Here is a 22,294-nt window from a genome sequence, read left to right as displayed (position 1 = left end):
TCATAAAGATTTTAAAGAAGATTTTTTTTTAATTAAATATTATTTAAAAATAATATATGAAGTAATTTTTAAAATTTATAAGCTTAAATACAAACAGCGTAAAATGTAAAATTAGTTTGGCTCGCAACACTGTTTTGGAAATGGAAGTTCCTAATTAGAGCACTCTTGTTAAAGTTAAGGGGTCGAATGTTATCTGAAAACTTGGCTGCGAAAGGAAAACTGTTTTCTTATATTTCGTGCCAGCATTCAGAAAAGAAAAAAATATATAAGAAGGCACTAAGAAGGTTGCAATTTGTGTTTCAAATTAAGAACTCTGCGAACCCTGCCTACTTATTTCATGATGACGTCAATATTTCCACAGATACAGATAGACTCATTAAACGAACTATCTACTACACCATGTATTATAAACTTAAAGTATGTTGAACTTACAAAATAACACAAATAAATACAGTCAGCCCATCAGCTGTGTTCTATCTTTGGCAGCGATTCAATAAAATAAACCAATGTGATTTCAGTAATGAGCTCAGACGAACAAGACTTCCTAAGACTCTAGAATAGGAATGAGTATTGAATACTCCTTGCTTAGCTCCGTAATGAAGATGTAGCCTTATGAGGAAAAATATTATACCTGTATACAGATAGGTACCTAAGTATTACCGTTTATTTGCGGCAAGAGAACTTCGTTATTTAGCAGTGTTATGTTTCTAGAGTAAGATTTGTGAATCATGATAATGAAGTAAAGGATTTCCTATAATTTTAAATAGGTATAGATGAGTTATCCATTGGCAGTTCGTCAGTTACGGTGAGTAGGAAGAAACAATGATTCAGAGTTTCAGCGTTGAGTAATTTTAGATGGTTACCTAGGTTACTCACCTGAGTAGTATTTATACAGGCACTTAGTAGGTACTGAGAAGTGTAATCGGTATCACAGATCAAGCGGTTGAGAAGATAATACCTACAACTTCTCTTAGGTCATTGACCCAGCCACTCAAATGGTATGTTACTTTTGTAGTACATTTATTTAAGCAAACTATTAGTGTATCCCCAAACAAAGAACTCATTAATACTTAGACGATTCAATTCTAATAAGTTAGAAACTCAATGGATACGATGTTCATTAGTTGGAATTAGTCCATTTGATTCCAGATTTAAGTTGGAACGTCGGGCGATCTGGTTAAAGCCGGAATCAAGATTCCCGGTGCTTCTATGCGATAAGGGAACGACAGAGGAATCGAATTTGTACCAGTATTTTGTATAAAGAACAAATTGGACTTTCTGTTTTGGTAACGACCCGTTTTGTGGAAGGCTTTGTAGGTCTCGGCCGTCATTCGAACTCTTTGGCAGTCGTTACGGGAATTCAGAAGCCAAGAAGTCTGACACCCAGTCTTGCCAAGGGTAACCGGGTAAGGAGGTCAGATAGGCAGTAGCTCCATGTAAAACACTGGTACTCAGCTGCACATGGTTAGACTGGAAGCCAACCCCGCATAGTTGGGAAAAGACTAGACAGACCATGATCAGATGATCACCTTCATATGCGATTCAACAGCTGTGTATACCGTAAATTCAATTAGGTACCTATGATTTCACCTTTAAAAAACAACCGTACTTTTAAGCGTTAAAGCCCTAACACACGGCAACATTTAGCAGCGATACTGCGATACGGTCATTAATTTTCCGTTAAATCTTGGGGAACATGCAATGACTCAGTTACAAGCCCATGAGACTAATTTTTACACCGGTTTTTAAAGTTTACGTGCAATACAGTCACACTTGGTTATGCGGTGTTATTTTCCTTGGACATGCGAATATGCGATTGAATCAACGCAGATTAGCGGAAAAGGAAGGACGTACCTATCTAGATACCTATGGCTGTGCTATGTAGGTAACCATAGGTAAAACATTTGATTACGTGTCAATTATAATCTTCTGTACCACCTTACCTACGTATACCTAACATCAATCAGCACCTAAGTAATAATGCCTACCGATAATAGGTACCTACCTAGGTACCTTGTGGCGGCTATGTAGCGTAGGGAAGTAGGTACCTACCTATGGGAAGTTGGTAGATAGGTAGGTATGTATAGGTATAGATATGCATAAATACTGTATAGGTATTAGGTAGGTACCTAAAAAAAATATGTCATCATAAAATCCAAGAACATTTGTTAGTCTGATATGATAAGCACAGGGGTTAATCTTTGCGATGCGCGACGAAATTGACATTGACCAGTTTCAAAATGTGTGCTGGTCAAAAATCCACGTTTTATCGTCAGGTTATCGAAGTAATAAAATTGCATTCACTTAGGCAGTCCACTAATGCACCTAAATAAAAATCTGCACATATCTGAAAACGAGTCTAACTGCTTGTAATATAATATTAATTACCTACATCACAAGTTCAATGACCTTTGCAATACGTCACAGGCTGTTAGGTATAATTACTTAGGAAACGGAAAACAAATGAAGATCGCACATTATCCTCCGCATTGGAAAGTTAATGAGTAGCTTTACAGCACACAGTACTTTACTTACTTAAGTTAATTACGTAATGAAGAATTAGGAAGCAAGGTTAGCTTTGAAAGGTTTAGGTAGGTAGATATAATGTGATCAAAACCGAAAAACAAACAATTAGAAATGGGCACGGATGAGTGAAATTACTGGTCCGTGGAACTGGGATCCCGAAACGAATTTTGAATAAACTGCATACCTTTTTGTGTCTATTTTAATACATAATAATTCCACATACATGTACTGCAAATATTTACGTCAATTATTGACCTAAAATTGTGTTCTAAATAAGAATATTGAGCAAGGAAGTGGAGTAGGTATTACGACGCGTCCTCACGTACGCAGAGAATCTCAATAAAGACAAAAGCATTCAGACAATAATATCCCACGATTATTATCCGTACAATACCTACTCCACTGTTGCAGATCTTTATCAACCAACAGTAAGAATTTATACAATTCCTACTGGATAAAATCAGTGCCGGTTGCCGGCTCCAAACAGGCACGCGAAAAAAAACAAAAAGTATACTCACTCGCAAATTCGTTGCACAATATCTCACAATAAAATGTCACTATCAGTATGTCCGTGTAAATAACTAAATACAAAATCGTATAGTTTTGGCACAAATTAAATTTTTCACTTGTTTATTTACGTTCGTTCGAATTTTGACAATCGTCGAGGTTACCACGCATGCGCAGTACGACACTCCCTGCCACGGCTGCCGGCGCAAACTGACTGATGAACGAACGAATGCCGAACGTTTTCTCGACTCGCGTAGACAGAGATGGGAATATAACATTAATGAGTGTGCGAGCGTGAGCGCGCCATTGACTAGACAGACGAAAGCATTATATGGATAAGGTGGGGTAGACACTGTTTGGGAAGATTGTCTCAGAAGATGTATGAGATTAGATTTGAGATCATTGCGTCGGGGTTGCTCCATTTGTACCAAAAATCAATCGCGGTAAGTTCAAATGGTTGCCACGTTTTATTTCTGTTGACTGCAAGGGAAGTTTAGAATTGCAAAGTACGCGAGTAAATAAATATTTTTAATAATAAAAATAAATAATGTACATACAATCCGGATTTAGACATCTGATTGTATTGCAATAATTAGTTATGTAGGTAGCATGCATTTTGTACTATAAATTCAATATCATTTGAATTATTTGTGCTTATTAATAAAAATTCTAACAAACTACCTAATTAAATCAAGATTCGGATAGAGTAAATTTACTTCACGTTAAAAATAATAGCATTTCGCTACAAGATGAAAAATAAAAGTTCAAGTATACCTAACTTCAAAACGCATAGTTAGCGTAAAGCGATGGCAATTTGGGAGCGGCTGTTCACACACACACATGCAATACACATACCCGTCTTGCTCGGCATTTAAACCCTTTGGAAGGCTTAATTCTATTTTCGACCTTACTGCTTGGTGTTAGTAACCAAAATCGTCTTTTACTTGAACTTCATATACTAGTGCAAAGGTGTGAGGGTGCCTCTTTTATTTTTTAAACAGGATATCCTGGCTAGGGCGTCCTGGCGGCCGTTTCCGAGCATACGGTTCATTAAGGAGTGACGGCTCTATAAAAAAAGCTGTACCCGTAGCACGTGTAGTTAGACAAGTGGGGTTGAAAAACAAAAACAGCTGTGTGTATGATGCATAAAGCCTCTATGAATTGAGCGGAGTTTTTGAAGTTTAGTAGCTTTTTGTGCCTTTTCTCTTGCAAATGGTTGAGCCTTGTTCATTTGCGGAATTCTCTCTCACATCGCTCATTTTTCTTTGTTTAAGCATAGAGAGCGCTTTTATCTATTTTTCACGGTATCACTTATATGTGCCATAAGAGACAATCTATTCATGAAACTTTATCCAACCTGATAGTGACTGCGTCTAATTTAAAACACTAACTAAATATTAGGCTCTTAACGAAAAAGGTCACCTAGTTAAATAAAATAGAATAAAAATATTTTCCATCCGCGAGTGACAAATCAACACAAAAAATACCACCCCAATGACCAATAACAAACGAATCAGCTCCCTCAAAGAATGGCTCTTATCTTTGAAGTGTGTAAACAAAGAGCGTCTACACCCACTCAAAATTTTTTCACAAAAAAAAACACAACCCTTGGGTTCGTCTACTTGAAACTAAACGCAATTATTAGTTCTCTAATGGGATTCGTGTGTAAGCACTTACTTCTGTTCAGCTTCTGAATAAAATGAAATAAAGTAGCTTTATAATTGCGTTGCTGGCATTGTAATTTTAGAAACCTTGTTTAAGTTCTGATTAAACTATAAATAACATTAATTTGTTTTGTAAAATATTACTAGATTAAACTTTGTAAATCCTATCCTAAATGTGTCTAGCGCAGACAATAACAACATACCTTTTATTTATTTGTTTATTTTTTATATACTGATAATAAACAAAAAAGAAATATCTGAAATATTTGAATTGGGAATGTAGTTTGATTTGCATCAGCTGACGATACCATACTCATCGGACTGGAAGCGAAGGATCGAGCAAGCAGCTGATGCCTTATCTTTTTTCTGCGTGCACCTTTTACAATAAAGTAAAGTTTTGCTCGTTTAGACACAATTTAAGAATCATGTCATAAAAATAAATGTTACTGTACACACCGTTTTAACAAGTAATAGTTAAAGTTTTCCACTTTATCTCTCCATTATGACCTTTACTGGATTCTGCAATAAAACTTCACCCCTTAGAGAGACAAATGGGAACATTATCTCATTACTACTGTCATCGGTCGGTTCGTTCTGAAAGTAAATGAACTTGTCAAGGCCATCTAAATTACTGTAACGCTTTGTAGCCGCGAATTATGTAAATTGAAATAGACAATTAGGCTTACGGGTGAATGGCATTTTACACTTCTAGCAACTACTATAGCGCACTAACGAGTCAAAATTATCACAGATGTTAAATTTAAAACATAGAAGTCATTGTTCTAGGCTGTTAGAGGTCGTGTAAATATTATAACTTGAAAGTTAGTTTGCGCTATGGATGTTTCATTTTGGTATTTGTAGGTATTAAAATGGATTAGTCGTGACATTGTATTCTGCAGAGTGATAGGATAGAAAGCGAGAAAAAAAATATATTTTATAAGTAGGTTTTCATATTTTCTGTTCTCTTATCTGAACATAGGTAGTTAATTTATGGATCCAAATGAGACAACCCTTGCAATAGAACCTAAGAATCCAGACCGACAGAATAATATTTTGTACCTACTGAGTTTCGTTAATATTTTTGTTCAAAACGAAATTACATTTCCAACGAAGTGGTTCATTAATCATTGTCGTTTCTGAAAACGTATGTGAATAAAATTGTTTACTAGCTGGGTCCTTAGTACTTGGTTACAACATACCTACTTGTAATTTGTATGTCTGGGATGGTGGTCACTGATGTCATTATTTCAGGCAAGGTATAGATACACGTGGTCGAATTGGGAAACTCTTTTTTAAAGTCGGTTGACAATTAAAATGAATACAAAATGATCACTTGGTCTACCGTAATCAGTAGGTTTATGATCTTTCTAATAGATAGGTACTGTGGAGGCTTTATCTCAATGAATTCAAAATTCATTCATACGGACAGTTATTGAAGTAGTGAACGTTGAAATAGGAAATAAGTTAAATTTTTATAAGTTACCATGAATCGACCCAAAAGAATGAAAAAAAAAGTTTGGAAGTTCATGAAGAGGTTCATTTAGTAGAAGACAAAGGATCCGATACTATGGCGGAGCTCCAGCTACAGTATCTACCTACTCCACAGACAAAATATTTTCGGTATTCCAGAGCGACGTCGAGTAAGGGTATATCCCTAATATTCTTTGATAGTATAACTATAAAATTCAAACTTTCGTTGCGTTCCACTCGACGCAAAGGCAGACGCCATCTTACAACATTTTTGTGCCTATTTTCTCTTTGCCGGCAAAATATTCGGATCACTGAATAACAAAGACGCGATATAAAAAAACAACATTGCGCGATTCTATTCAGTATTCGTACTTTACTATTATAAAAGTATTTACCTGTACCGGTCGCCATCTTGGTTTCGCACCCTTCATTCAGAAATTCCTTGGCGGGAGGTCAGGCGAACATTTCTTGGAAATTTCTCTTCATATTCTCTCGATTGAAATTGTTGGGTGTCGGTATTGTGTAATAAGTGATCTATCATGTACGAAGGCTGCGCAAGCAATTCATTATTGTTCAGAATCTTAGTGGCTCGACGTCGTACCTACCTAAGAACTTTATTGAAGACGCGATGTAAGTACCTACCTGTCTAGTAACGGCCCAAATTGTGCTGGTGATGAAATTAGGTACTAATTTAATAAAACACATTGGGGCAAAATCCGATTTTAATAATTAGCCACATTAATAACGTACTTATGCTAATGCTATTTCTTTTGTATCGGCCTACGGTATATTATCTGTAGATATGACTATGTATGATGTACCTGTTTCGCCGATTCCGCGGAAGCGTACCTAATTCACGTACCTACCTAAACCACAGATTACTTAATAGTTACTGTACGCCTAAACTTAGTCTGCGAGAAAGTTGAACGAGAACATACCTACCCACTTACTCTGTGTACCTACTTACCTAGGTAGGTACCCCATTATCCAATACCCGTCTAGGACACACAAATCATGCTGATTTTGAAAATGATTAATAAATAGTTGTAGGTATTTATTAGTTAAGTACCTACTATACAAAGGTACCTAGGTATGTAGCTATACCCATTTTTAAAGCTAAGTATGTAGGTATGTACCTACTTTATTTTCTAAAAGTAAGTACCTACCCTACTCGTAGGTAATTACAAACATGTTAATGAAAGCCATAAATACACGTTTATACGTATTCAAACTGTTACCTTTAATCTATAAGCATAATACCTACTAACAGAGTAGGTGGCGCGTCTGTGTAATTTGTATCGTCGCGGTGGCACGCGTGTGGCTATGAAGTCAGCGGATTGCGCGTAGATAAGAGTCAGCGTTAGCGTGAATGTGTGAGAATAAAATAAGGCACCATAAAGTACAGACCTACCTGCTACATCTGGTTAGACTGGAAGCCGACCCCAACATAGTTGAGAAAAAGGCTCGGAGGATAATGATGAAAGTACATACAGACCTACCAGCTTATTTTTTTTCAGTGTACCTATGTTCTTTTTCTGAAAATTCAAGGTTATTATTAGGTACTGAAGGCAGGTACGTGACAGCAGGCAGACAGCTCTGAATAAGTGTATAAATACCAACGTACAGTTAAATAGGCATTGAAAATAAAATAAATTCATTAATTTATCGGCAGGTAATGGAAATTCCCATAGTAGGTAGGTAAGGTACCTACTACTAAAGTTTGTAGTGGTTTTCCGTAAACGTAACGCATTGTTCCTGTTGAATTCATTCATGATTGTTTCACGTAGCTGACGTTGTCATTGTTTCTCACTAAAAATGGTCTTTTCAGCAGAATTTGTCGATGATTTCTTCGTAAAGACTAGAATTCATAGTCATGATGATGATCCGGTTAATGACGAAGCTGGATTTATGTAACTTTATATTTTTCCTTTAAAATTCTTAGGGCGTTGTCGATATGTTGTTTCTTTCAAACTCCCTTTGTTTTATCAATCATGTTTTAGTTTAGGATTTGGACCTTTAAACTCTGTACACATTGAAATAATAATTTATTTACGAAAATACAGGACTTAAATCCTACTTCCAGACACCGCGTATTTCGTGGCCTCACTCCTAGGATTACAGGCCGAATAGTTACTATTACATTCGCAAAGTGCTTTAAGCTTCGCGTAAACTATTCACGAACTGAAAATGTATTCGTATAAGGATATTTTGTGACAGGCGCAGATAAAGTAGGATCCACACTTTACATAGTAATGTCAGGGTGTTTCTGTTTTGGATGCACTAAGCGCGAGTTGTGTAGACTAAGCCGTAAATTCTATGATGATTGTGTACTTATCTATACTAATATTATAAAGAGGAAAACTTTGTTTGTTTGTTTGGTTGTAATGAATAGGCTCAAAAACTACTGGACAGTTTTTAAAAATTCTTTCTCCATTCGAAAGCTACATTATCCACGAGTAACTTGGGCTATATTTTATCCCGGTACCGGCAGTAGTTACCACGTGGTTAAACCGCGGGCAAACGGCTAGTTTGGTATATTTACGTTTTCAGATTTTTAATGAAACAGCCGATTTTAAAGAGAGTATACCTCCACGTAAAACCACTTATTTCACCACCTCCTTAAGATAGATTGGTAGAGAACGTATAAGATGTTATGTCCTCCATTGTACATTGTTCAATAAGTATCAATAAATAAACGTATGAAAATACTAGCTGTACAAAAAGACTATTAAGTTTTCACAGGAGATAGACTTGGATAGATACCTAAACTACCAACATTGAAATTTAAATTGCCTAGTGACCAATTTGGCAAGCTTTTGATACCGAATCTTTATGCGACTTGAATCTCTATTGGCCTGGATTGCCTTTGAGAGCAGATCTATACTTCCATGCCTATTAGGTCATGTCGGTAAAGTAGGTCATACTGATGTATTATTTAAGATTTAACCCAAAAACTTAGATACATTATTGCAACGTAACAAATATCATTACGCATTTCGAAGCTGACGTCAAAAAAAATGTTGAATGGACGCAGATAATAGACTGGGGTGGTCATAAATTACCATTTCACTAGAGTACTCGGTTTTGTCTCAATGGTACTTAACACTTGAATAGAAAAACTTCTTTGTTGTTTGTAGTGGTACTTTTGTGAATAAGCGGTGCTTATTCTATGGTACTCTTGTGCAGGCTTGAAATAAGGACTCTGGATTTAAGCCGCTAGATTGAATTTGTCACAAGTTGTATTTATACAGGAATTACTTACTTACCTAAGCTTATAAAATAAAATAATAAAAAAATCAAAAGTTGTAAATGCAAAAGTAACTCAGTTTATCTGTCTATCTGTCCGGACTTAACACCAAAACTACAGGACTGATTTAAATAAAAATTGGTAAGTACACAAATAATCTAGCTAGAGCCTGGTAAAAGTCATAGGCTTCTTTTTATCCGGGTGCGCGATGTGAGCGGGTAAAACTCCTAGCTGAGGCCACTACTTTACATTTTAACAACATCCCTAGCTACATTTTGTAGTCAGTAACTAAACCTTACTAGGTATACATTTTATTATCTTTTACTTCACTCTTTGTCCCTGAACGCATGAACGTTGGGCCCTAAATCTTCAGTCGCCATCTTCACTTAGTTCCCTAAGGACAGCCCCGTCTCAAACTAACAGATATACGGCTTATACACAGATAAAGTTTGTGCAGAAGCTTAATAAAATATTGTCATCATAAAAATGGTTCTTGGGCCAGTAAATCACCTTTAAGGATGAGGAGACAAGTCACGTTCATAGAACTGTTACTGACACCCATAGAAATGATCTCGTTAGCCGTTTTTAGGTTATGTGGGTTCTAGTCATTTGTAGATCTGTACAGCATAGTTACTGTTTATTTAGTAATCTGCGCCTATAGCTTGATTTCTGAGGTACAGACTATAAGAGGGGCAGTGTATCGTTAAGGCTATAAGTTTAGGAAAGACACAGATATATTTGATCTACCATTCAGTTAAGAAAACTGGATTTGTTGTGGCCTAGTGAATAAGATTCAAGAATACCCGTACTCTTAGAGCGAGGAAAACCTGTAGGTGCTTAGGTAAGGTAGGTACCTATCTGACGACTAGACAAACAATTTGTACAAGAGTGTGACATGACATTTCTAGAAAGGTATGACCTAAAACTAGGGTGTAGGTAAGTACCTACATGAATCCCTAGCAAATTGCCTCCGAGTAAATTGGGAAATTCCTTTCACAGTGTCACATCTTTTCTATTTTCTATTAGGAAGACAGGTACCAAATATCTATGTTCGTTTTTTCAGACCTCAGGATTCTTTTTCGGAATTTCGTTTTAGCTACCGTGCTTTCGAGGCAGTTAACAGCTTTACCAGGTATTTTAATAATATTCAGAGAGGGAATTGATGGGTTTATTTCACGATAAAAAAAATATTTTTTTACATATAATTACCGTAGACAAGTACAGGAAATACTCTCGTCATGCTTAGCGGAATACATACCTATCTATTTTAGTTCTCAAATTGGTTTAGTACCTTCGATAGCTTCAAAATCTTTCAAATACATAGCTACTTCAATTTCAAACAAATAATAAATACGCATATAAAGATGTACTTTCTAGAGCCCGATTTTTAAATATACATGTTAATGTATGAGTATATGTACCTACTTTAAGAGCAATATTACAATTATCACCTAATTCGCGTAATTTACACCGCAAACTTTGTATGACTCACTAAAATGATTCACATGACGACCGGTACTGGACTGTCGACAGGCACGTATTATTTTGAGTCATTAGCAGATACGAATGTACATAATATATGCATTTGATAACTTTGTAACCATTAAAAAGAGAACGTATCTTAGTTACTTCAGTTTTCATAAAAATCTAACTAAAGAATGAAAACTTCTATTTAAGTATTCTTTGGCACATAGTGCTCCAGTTACAATTAAAAAGGTCACTAGGCATGATTACCTACACAATGTATGTAGGGTAACAAATAGCATATAAACAGAAAGCATTTACTCAAGAACACTTGAAGGAGGAGATAGATATTCCCAGGCTAGGTATTACCTAAAAAAATGTAAGTGGAAGTGTACCTACAATTTCCTAACTGTGACCTAACAGCAACAGTACGTCAAGACCTATCGACACTTTGACAGAGACAAAATAAAAACACGAGCTTCTAACTTACACCTTGTACACATTTCTAAATAATTTCAGAAAACAGTAACAAGTTACAATATAATGAGTATCTGAGACTCTTTGTACATACGGACAATGGCTTGCAAAGATATCCGGCACCCTGCTGTGTATTTCCGTATTACGGTGTTTTGAAGAACATTTTGAGTAGGTAAGAACAAGCTTTGAGGTGTCAAGTTTTTGTAGGTTGTAAGTTTTTTTTTAATGTGTTGAGAATTGAACAAAAGGTGAGGTTTAAAGAGTTGGTTTGAATCTCAGGTTTTGTATTAATTTTTACTTATTGTATCAGTTGTTATTAAAATGAATGTAAATTGAGTTGTAAATGTAATTTATTATACATAGGTATATGAATGCTAGAATTAAATTAATATTGTGTTTGTTTCAATCAAGATAGAAGTATGAATTTGTGAAAAATGAAATTACCTAATACCTGTCTAGAATATTAATAAATAAAGAGTGATGTTGCTAGTTAAATATTATTTTACATAAAGTATTTTGTAATAAACGATTTAGATTTGATTTACTTATCGTAATACTTTAGAAAGAACAAGTTAAATAAAATTTTATATTAAAAGTGTTAGCGCCTATCAAAATTAATGGAGCAACAACGCACGAACGCACATAGGTATTAGTCCAAAAAGCGCAGGCATTTTTGTCTGGGACAGTAAACTTGTTCCATTGGTAGGTAGTTTAGGTTTTATATATACGAAAACCCACACTATTTTCAATAATTTCACCATTTTGTATCGATAGTTTTTCCTAGATCCGAATTTAGCGTCAACATTTTTATTTTTCCTCCAAGTCCGATACACAGCATAGATGCCTATCCATCCATATCACTATGAACTTCATCAAGCCCACCAATTTGGATAAAATGTGGGCTTTTTGTGGTTTCAGCCTGATTCGCTGCGTGGCGTCACGCCTACGTTTTTTGAATAATAACGACCCTAGAAAAGCCGGGCCAGATCGATCGAACGCTCAATTACATCGTGTGGTACCTATCTAGTATATTTTTGTAGCTATATTTTATACTAGCTTCTGCCAGCGGTTTCACCCGCATCCCGTGGGAACTACTTCCCGTACCGGGATAAAAAGTAGCCTATAGCCTTCTTCGATAAATAGGCTATCTAACACTGAAAGAAATTTTCAAATCGGACCAGTAGTTCCTGAGATTAGCACGTTCAAACAAACAAACAAACAAACTCTTCAGCTTTATAATATTAGTATAGATTTGTGCCAATTTTGGTTTAGGTACTTACTTTGATTGCTAACCTCTTTTTGAGTTTAACATACTTATAGGTACCTAACAGCCACAACCCGTGTTCACGTTAATTCGAATTAGCTGATTCATGGCCGGTTTATGGGCCCGGTTCTACCCTTTCTGGCCGGTTTCCTTACCCTAATCAGCAGTTTAATTATTAATTTTCCTTAGAAACATATGTATGTAGATGCATCATGTATGAGGGTGGTTGCAAACAGCCTTATATTGCATATGCAGTTAATAAGTTAGACCAGAAGAATAATAAAGTAAGTAAATATACCTACTTACTATTTCATGTTTCCTTTCGAACCTTTTTAGTAAAGTAATAAAATAATAGTTCAACACACAAAAGATACAAGACGAGACAGAAAATACATAACTCCAGTCTGAACGGAGATGTCTCGTTGTAACTACTAATTGAATTCTGAGCATGTAAGGTCGACGACCTCAGTACTTTTCAATATTTTGCAAGAAAGCTAAATGTTCAAATCAATAAACGGTAGGTACTGTGGGATTGTTATTTCAGGCACGAATGCTAATTTGAAATATACAGACGCATAAAAAGCTAAACGATTTCTGAATACGAAAGTACCTACGTAACGATAACAAGGATAAATTATTTAGGTGCAAAGTTTTATTTTTTAGATTGTGTGGAAAAATCATCAGCGTAAAGCAAATAGACAGGCGTCCTTGTCCTATGCGCCATGAGCTATGGTTACTCTCACAAGCTGCAGCCCTCTCTATTAAGCTACATTCTTATTATTATACTTACTAAGGACTTACACCCAGCTTTGCATAAACACGAGCTCATCCCACCAACAACTCTAATTTTAAAGCCAATTCCTTTAAACTTGAGAAGTTTAAATCCATCAAATATTTGAAAAGTTTAAGGTTTACACGAATATGCTTCAGCCTTCGCTGTTTCGCATACATTGAGGGGCCAAACTTCTGTTTCATGGATACCTACTTTTCTTACAAAATTATGTTTTGAAACTTGTACGCGCATGCAGTGTAAGGGTCAAGTCATACTGCAAGAAGAGCGAGGCGCAGCGGCAAAATGCTGGGCGTAAAATGTTTTCTGTGAAAAATCGTGCAGCACTGTTGCTAGGCTTCTATTCAGCACAACATATTTATCAAGATTTTTGGACACCTTTTATTTATTTTCGGATCATGAATTTATTAGAGAGAGAGAGAGATAAATCATGCAAAATAAATTTTATTATCGTCCGCTGAGCGTCGCTGTTCTATCAGTGGAACTTGGCCTCGAAAGGTTACGTAAAATGCATGTTGTTTATTTTGTGTAAAATTTTGGAATACAAACACCTACGTTTTCAGCTAAAGAGGATTTATTACCATACTCTTCGTCAACATTTCGTCAAAAGGTCAACGCCGACGCTCAATATTTTGATAAGGAAAATTCTTTCAAAGAGTAGTTAGTGTCGTGACATTTAAAGTTTGAAAATTGGATCAAGCATTAATATGCTTATTTATATCTATCAGACAAAATTAAGTTTTCTAGTAGCAATCAATCCTAACTAAAGTTACGCGTCGCGTTCGCGGAAATGAACGGAAATAGGTTATACAGGCTGGAATTTAATGTAGGCGGGAGCAGGAACGAGGTTATGTGAATGGCAGAAACGTGTATACCAAACATTTAATAAAATATTCTATTTGTATGTAAAATCGTCAAAAGCACCCACGATATTGGCTTATAATAATATGATCTTAGTATCTACCGTAGGTGTTTTATACGGCTGACTTTATGTAGGAGTTAGGAGGAAGATCAGCCAAAGGTCGCGGTTTCCTTGACAAATATAAAATAATACATATTGAGAATATTGGCATTCAGTAAGCTGATGTAATTCGATAATAAAATGAGCCAGAATATAGAAAATAAACAAATAAGATTGCTTATATATTATATACTTCAGTTACTTGTAATATCTACGTAGAAACTTAATTACACGGTCTCATTTCCATGGCTCCTTTTTATGCAGTGTGCATTTTCAGAGAGCGGATTATGATGCTTCTAATTTTTATAAATTACAAGTCCTCGCCAAGCTGGGAACACTAACAAAGCTGTAATTATAATAAACCTTGCAACACTTTAGTTTAAAAAATGTAAGTAAACCCAATGCATTTAAATCACACTCTCTTACTATGAGCCTTTGGTATGGATTTGGTATGGTATGGATATGATAAGGCAGCCACTCCTTGTAAAACACTGGTACTTCGCTGCATCCGGTGAGACTGGAAGCCGACCCCAACATAGTTGGGAAAAGGCTCGGGAGATGATGATTACAATAAGTCTTTCCGTCCACCCGACGTTTTTCTGTCTATAACCAGGCTGTATTTCGTGAGCTAGATGGTTTTTTTTTTACATTTTAAAATAAATTCTATTTATGACGGCTCTGCAGCAAAGAATACTCGATTTAAGATGATAGACAATCAGTCACGATTTTTCCAACAAGATTGTCCAATGAACGTATCTACTATTGCTACGTAAGTACTTTTCAGGCACTAGCAGTGCAACGCAGTTTATTAACCTAGCTATACGAACATCGTTTATTTGGACTAAAGTTAGTTTGGGACTGCAGTATACCGCATCCGACATTTTTAGTTAGAACCAAGCTTTTTTTCAGTCAAGCCATATTCGTACGTAATTGTACGAAAAGGATTTTTGGTGAGATATTGTGAAAATTTTGAGGTTAGAGAACGTTTTGAATTTCGTTTGATTTTTGTGACATTTTAAAATGCCGTATTCATTTCATCATTCTTTATTCTCATATAATTTCCATCACTTTTAGAGATAGGTATATTAAAACTAGCTGTTTTCCACCGTCACACCTGCTTTCCGAATGAACTACTCACTAAAAAGTAATCTACGTCTTTTTCCAGGCTCTAGCTAGAATATCTGGGTACCAAACATTTTAATTGGCTCAGTAGATTTGTTGTGGAAGACAGAGTTACTTTTGCATTTATAATATTGAGTAAGGATGTTCATTAAGAAAAACCATTGTTACAGCCTTTTTATCGTCCCACTGCTGGGCACAGGCCTCCTCTCACATGGAGAAGGATTGAGCATTAATCACCACGCTTGCTCAATGCGGGTTGGCGATTTCAGACTTTATAGCCCAGGTTTCCTCAAGATGTTTTCCTTCACCTGTTTTATCAGCCATTGGTGTCTAAGTATACTTAGAAAGTACATACAAACTTAGAAAAGTTGCATTGGTACTTGCCTGACCCTGGAATCGAACCCACACCCTCATACTCGAAAGGTTGGTTCTTTACCCACAAGGCAAATTCACCAAACAAAGCCAACAAATGTATGGAGATGGAGTGTCTAATTAATAAAGTTGAAAACTTTCTAAGTAATTTCGGAGTTCCGCATAAAATGACTTCGTAGAAAGCCAGTGGAACTTCAGAACCTTGTTTATCGGATAAACGAAGATTCTATATTAATATTAAAGTTGATTGTGATGAGTACCCGAGTGATTCTCTCTTGATTGACTCCGAATAGAATCGAGAATCGGTTCCCAAAAGTTTGTTGCCGGATTAGAATATATTATTCGGGATTGTATACCGATTTGTTGAATGGAATCGGATAGAAGAAAATTGCTGGATTGAATTTGATCAAGGAATATATTTGGGGGACGTGACCTAGCACTAATGCTGAATTGCATTTTGATATAGCTCAGTCATATGAAATAAACGATCGGAGACAATATTTGGTCAAGCGATATTTGAAATTCTGAATGCCAGAATTGACTATAAAGTCCATGAATATTGGATATTTTTTAGATTGTTTTTACCGACACCAACAAGCATAAATGACAGGATTGTTTAATATTATAATCCTATATTTTCCAAAAAACAACTATTCGTCCCGTTCAATCAAATAGGTATGTATAACAAAGTGTACCAATGTGGTCTCTTAATTAGATACCCGACAAGACAAAGATGTTCATAAAAAACGATGCCCTAACATTTTACTTGCCTTCTGAAATACCAGAGAACTCTTCATGGCCAAGATGGGTGACCATCTATAGACCTACTATGCCATGCGTTGCTTAACCTAATGATCAATAGAGCCGCGCCACTGATTCTTAGCCACATGCTCCTCTGAGACACCAAGTAATGAAATAAAAAAATCTGCTTTCTCATTACTGATATTGTAAATTAAAATATTTATTAAACTCTATTATACTCGTTTAATTATAGGTCTAAAATTTCGGCTACACAGGTCCCTATAGCCCCCACTTATCACGGTACACTGCGTGCCACGAAAGAGGTAACAATAGGCGACTAACACCCAGTATCATGTTCATTTTAAACATTTTAATACGTGAGACAGGTTGACGGTACTTGAGCCTAGATGTGTATCTAAAGGACAACGGTAAAAACGTTTTAAAAGGAGTCATAATTACCTTAAAAACGGTAATACAGTGAACGTTCTACTGACATAACAGATAATAATTTTCCTATTAGGTACATATTTTATTTATCAGGAGTACTAGGAATGCAAGGAAAACCGCAGGATTCGACGAATATTCTGCAATTTACTATAAGCTTATTAAACGCATCAAAAACCTTTTACATTTGCAAGTTCTTTATTACCTCACTACATTAGTCTAAAAAGGCCAAAAAGAACAAAAAGCATATCATAGTTACTTCATACAGAATCATAAATCCAACGACATTACTTTTTCTTCTCATTGAAAGCTACCTCTCTGAAAGCATTTCTCCCTATGATATTTTCATCAAAACGGATCTATCGGATTCCGAGTTATTCAGGCTTCGGGCCAAATGAAAAATGGACCCTAATGTACAATAGGAAATGGAGTGTATGACTATGTATAGTCGAGATCGTAATGTCGGGCCCTTTGCGTTGGTAATAGTATGTCGGAATACCTATGGCGATGTCTGATGTTCTAGGTAGAGAAATTAGATGTCTTTAAGCTTCGTAGTGTTTGGTAGCACCTTAGATGGTTGTAAGATTCAATTAGTATATACACTATCGACACTCCTTCATCTTGACTATTGTTTTAAGAAGAAAAGATTTGTATGTATTGTATATTTTGCAAGAATTTACTGAAAACTGCTAAACCGATTTGAAAATCTCTTTCATTGGCTATATTTTATGCTAGTTCGGCAAGTACTCCTCCCGTGAATAGGGTGAAACCTCAAAAAGAGTCAGTATCTTAATAAATCTGTTCGGTATTATTCACAGACAGAAAGAATAACTTTCACATTTTTAATATAAAGATCAACGAACTATAAAAATATATTTATGAAGCTAATAATACCCCTATTTATAAACTGAAAGTCATTCTATTAAGAAAGTAGTTTATTCAGCAAAAACAAAGAGCCATTTTCGTTTAAAACGTCTCCAGCTTGATGCATATTTGTTTACGAGCTTAAGGCTTACTACAGCGAAAATCGTAAAAGAAGCTTTAGCTACTTTAAGAAAACAAAGAGAATTCAATAGAAGACCGCATTATGATAAAGAAAAAAGAACCATATGCACTTGCTATTAAGAGTCAATGGCTATCAAAACTTCGATTTATTAGTGGCTGGAAATCCAAGGGTAGCTGTGAATGGAAACAAATGGTCTCCCAAGAATAAATTTCCCGATTTTTTGGGCTAATAAATAATATTTATTGTTAGCTTTTGCCATTGTGAATTGAAGCCAATTTTCAGTCCTCATTACATAACTTTTGAATAACTTGTCGATTCTGACAGGAAAACCTTTCAGGCAAAATTTTGTTTACAACCATAGCCAAAATATAATGGTTGAATAGCGATAAAGTTCAGAAAATATGTATTTACACCGAAGCTAAAGCTAATTTTGGTGTCGAAACGTCCACTGAAAGGTGAAGCGAAAGTAAAAGCGAAAACGTACCTCGGGCCCCGTCATGGGTGATCGCCAGCTTCCACATATAACTTGCACCCCTTTGATGTACTAATTAACCTTAGCAAAAATGTTCACGGTACACGATTACGCAATTAATTTGCTATTTTTGTTTTTGTACGCAAAAGAGGACCGGGGCAGATATCGCCCGGGACTGTAGTCATGGAAACGGGGGGTGCTGGCGGCGCGCGCCGCGGTACGACGGCAGAAGTGACCTAGCATTCGCCGTGTTCGCCGCGTCGCCTCTATCAGTCGAAAACGTTTTTTTCACGAAACGGGAATACACCGTGCGTAATGATATACACATTTGACGACTAACCTACCTTGTTGTGCTGTTTGCAACGAAACTTGTGGTGTTCCACGTGTGTTGAGAGTGTGTGAGTGTGTGCGATGCATTAGTTTGCGTGCAATGTTGAGGGGTGGTGGGACGTGTCTGTGACCGGGGCAGCTGCACGGGAGGGGCGATTTTCACGCCTGATCATGCCTTTCGAATTGAGATCAGGTAAGCTTTTCAGGAATTTCAAGCGCAAACGGCACTTCCTTAAGGATGATTTTTGACTGTACGTTATGCAAGCGTTACAACTTTCAGGCATGTGCAATGTGGACGGGACGTTCGATGTAAGTGAAAATAAAAGTAATGCAGCATGGCTTGACTTTATTAAACTATGTCGGCCGTGAAAATGGATCATATTTGTGCAGGGATAGTGTGAGAACACGTGGCAATCAATAAACTGCAGTTCAGATTACTGATAAGCGCGTACATTTGCTGTTTGCTGAAAAATAAGACTTAGAGATGCTGCATGACGTCTAAAGGGGTTATCTTTCAATTAGATCCGTACAATTGTTTATCTAAAAGACAATGAGGGTAGAAAACAAAACTCACTTCATATTCAACGTTACCAAATTAGCAATCATCTAATCAGGGGTGACCCAGTTTCGTAAAACCGGCTGTTTTCATTATTAAACTGGCTAAATAACGTTATGTAATTCTCTGGTGGTCTCTAACCTTGAGTGTGTACGACAGGATTTTTCAGGAACCTCCCTAGGGCTTTTCAGGGCTTCAGGACCCTGTCCTTTTTATCTTCGTAACAGCTTTATTGTTGGATTTAAAGGCAAACTATACCAGGTATTTGTAAAATACCTTATGCAAATCTTTTGTTACAAAAAGGTTCGCATTATTTTTAGAAGGTTTTTCTCTTTGTATTTCTTTCGGTATTGAATGGAAAGGACTGTTGGAAAGTATGCCTTATGTATATGATTTTAGAGTTGAATTTTAAGTACAGTTGAGAGATTAGCAATGCTACCTACTATAATTTGAATTGCTAATTATATTTGTATTTTCCTATTTAGTTTACGTTTCTACCTACTATTCAGGAATGTACTTAATAATGAAAACGAATACAGTTTGTATTATGTGAAATAATAAAAATATGTAGGTAGCAATGAAACATGACAAAATTGATTATGACCCTTGACCCATAATATTTTCTTGAACCATGATCGACCTTCCTGGAGGTGAACTTTTGTTGCATGAACAAACATTCAGAAGTACAGCAACAATACCTATGTATATCTACTACCTATGTATGCATACATATGTGTATTACCTATGTATATGTCACCGTAAGATTACAAACATCGTTAGATTACAATCTATCTCGAGAGATTGTAAACTCTCGAATTATTGTGAACCGTAACATCTGATTGCAATTTAACGCATTATTTTTCGCTATATTATAATCTATCGATGAGAAATCGACAAATTGTCAACTGGCCGAAAGCTCTCCCTGATTGGTCAGTCTTTTTGTAAGATCGACCAATCACGACCAGCCGTTCTGTTCCCATAGAGGAACACGTAAGTTTCCACGCATATACAAATATTAAAACACGAGAAATTAATGTAATTTAGGTTATGTTCGGAACCTAACACTAATTTGTTGGTTTATCGTTCAAACTGCTTTTCTTTGGTTAATCACAGATAAATTTTACATCCTCCACACTTTTATATAACTAATAATCAATCAAAAATCTAAAGATATAAGTTATTTTCAACAGGAAATCAATTTATAATCACGAAAACACAGTTGTTTACACAATCGACAACAAACGAAATAAACAAACAAAATGGCAAATGCCGGAGCGGCGGGGGCACATTACGTTCTACCAATCAGCGCGCAAGATGCATTCCGTTCTACGCCAGTTGACAATTTGACCGCTTTACATTGATAGATTATAATATAGCGAAAAATAATACGTTAAATTGCAATCAGATGTTACGGTTCACAATAATACGACAGTTTACAATCTCTCGAGATAGATTGTAATCTAACGATGTTTGTAATCTTACGGTGATATATACATACATACATGTATGGAATTAACAAAAACGTACGTCCGATGGGAATCGATCCTGCCATACGCAGCGTGTTAGCCGATTGCTTGGTCACTGCATCAATTGTTCTGACGTCAACTACCAATTCTGTTTTTTTTTTGTGTAACCTACATATATACGGCTCGGTATATTTTTTTAAATTAAAAACTATATTTAGGTGTTGGCCTAGTGGGAAAAGTCGTGGTGGCCTAGTGGGCAAAGAACCAACCTCTCGAGTATGAGGGCGCGGGTTCGATTCCAGGTCAGGCAAGTACCAATGCAACTTTTCTAAGTTTGTATGTACTTTCTAAGTATATCTTAGACGCCAATGACTGTGTTTCGGATGGCACGTTAAACTGTAGGTCCCGGCTGTCATTGAACATCCTTGGCAGTCGTTACGGGTAGTCAGAAGCCAGTAAGTCTGACACCAGTCTAACCAAGGGGTATTGGGTTGCCCGGGTAACTGGGTTGAGGAGGTCAGATAGGGCAGTCGCTCCTTGTAAAGCACTGGTACTCAGCTACATCCGGTTAGACTGGAAGCCGACCCCAACGTAGTTTGGGAAAAAAGGCTCGGAGGATGAGGATGATTTAGGTGTTAAAAAAAAACAAATTGAGAACCTTCTTCTTTTTGGAACGTCAGACAAAAATAAACATCATTAATGATTTCTGTTATGAGATTTTTCTTTCGAATTTTCACAATTCTTAAAAAAAAAACCTGATCATTTTTTCTTGTAGAGTTAATACTTTTATGAATCCATTGTTAATTTGTCGAGTCCTTCAAATCCAGAAAGTTAAGCGTCCGTTTCACCACCTCACAGTGAGTTCCCCTTAAATTATTATTTGACAGTTGAATTCACAAAGGTTTGAGACAAGGCTTCATTTAATCCATGGTTCTATATTTTTAGGTATGCTGGGAAATCTCAGGTTTGAGTTTACCAACAGACAAGACTTGCTATCAAACTTCTCCCCAAACATTTTACTATACCTACCTGCTATTTTACTCAAGTTTTGTTTTACTCGTAATCAATCTACCGCATCTTTGGTCATTATCTTCCTCAATATTCATCCATGTTCTTTGTCACAACATACCTACACCCCAGTCTTCGCATCACGTGCCCAATTATATTATAGACGTTTTATAAATTCTATAAACCACAATTACCATATTTTCTAAATAGGTACATCATTCCAACCAAAAATAGCTATAAACCAAGAAAATCAATTTACAATGTAACTTTAATAAGACATAAGACAAGAATCTTGTTTTAAAACTAGGTTAAAGGATATTGCAGAAGACGGTCGTTTCTTGCACTAATGCAGTTTTTAAATCCCCTGTATTATTGATGGCTCAAGAGTAATGGATGGTCTGAAATAG

At 36.1% G+C, this 22,294-nt stretch overlaps 2 protein-coding genes across 6 annotated transcripts in view; one reads left to right on the top strand and one right to left on the bottom strand.

Annotated features, from left to right (window-relative positions):
• LOC110379204 (MOXD1 homolog 1) overlaps positions 1-18,676 on the bottom strand; it is a 73,539-nt gene extending 54,863 nt beyond the window's left edge. The window contains exon 1 of one of the 2 annotated variants that reach the window (XM_049850512.2): positions 18,540-18,676. The gene's annotated coding sequence lies outside the window, so the exon portion shown is untranslated. Of the gene's footprint in view, positions 1-3,044; positions 3,266-18,539 lie in introns of those variants that run through there. The other variant, XM_049850505.2, reaches the window with a different exon arrangement.
• A 99-nt stretch (positions 18,677-18,775) lies between these two features.
• LOC110379233 (uncharacterized protein) overlaps positions 18,776-22,294 on the top strand; it is a 236,875-nt gene continuing 233,356 nt past the window's right edge. For 3 of the 4 annotated variants that reach the window (XM_064039217.1, XM_064039216.1, XM_064039215.1), the window contains exon 1: positions 18,776-19,050. In XM_064039217.1, the coding sequence (XP_063895287.1) occupies positions 19,029-19,050 (22 nt within the window). In that variant the 5' untranslated portion in view covers positions 18,776-19,028. The remainder of the gene's footprint in view (positions 19,051-22,294) is intronic. The other variant, XM_049850990.2, reaches the window with a different exon arrangement.

Source organism: Helicoverpa armigera, chromosome 18 (genome assembly GCF_030705265.1).
Source record: "Helicoverpa armigera isolate CAAS_96S chromosome 18, ASM3070526v1, whole genome shotgun sequence".
Taxonomy (NCBI): domain Eukaryota; kingdom Metazoa; phylum Arthropoda; class Insecta; order Lepidoptera; family Noctuidae; genus Helicoverpa; species Helicoverpa armigera.
This window is presented reverse-complemented; position numbering and strand designations above follow the sequence as displayed.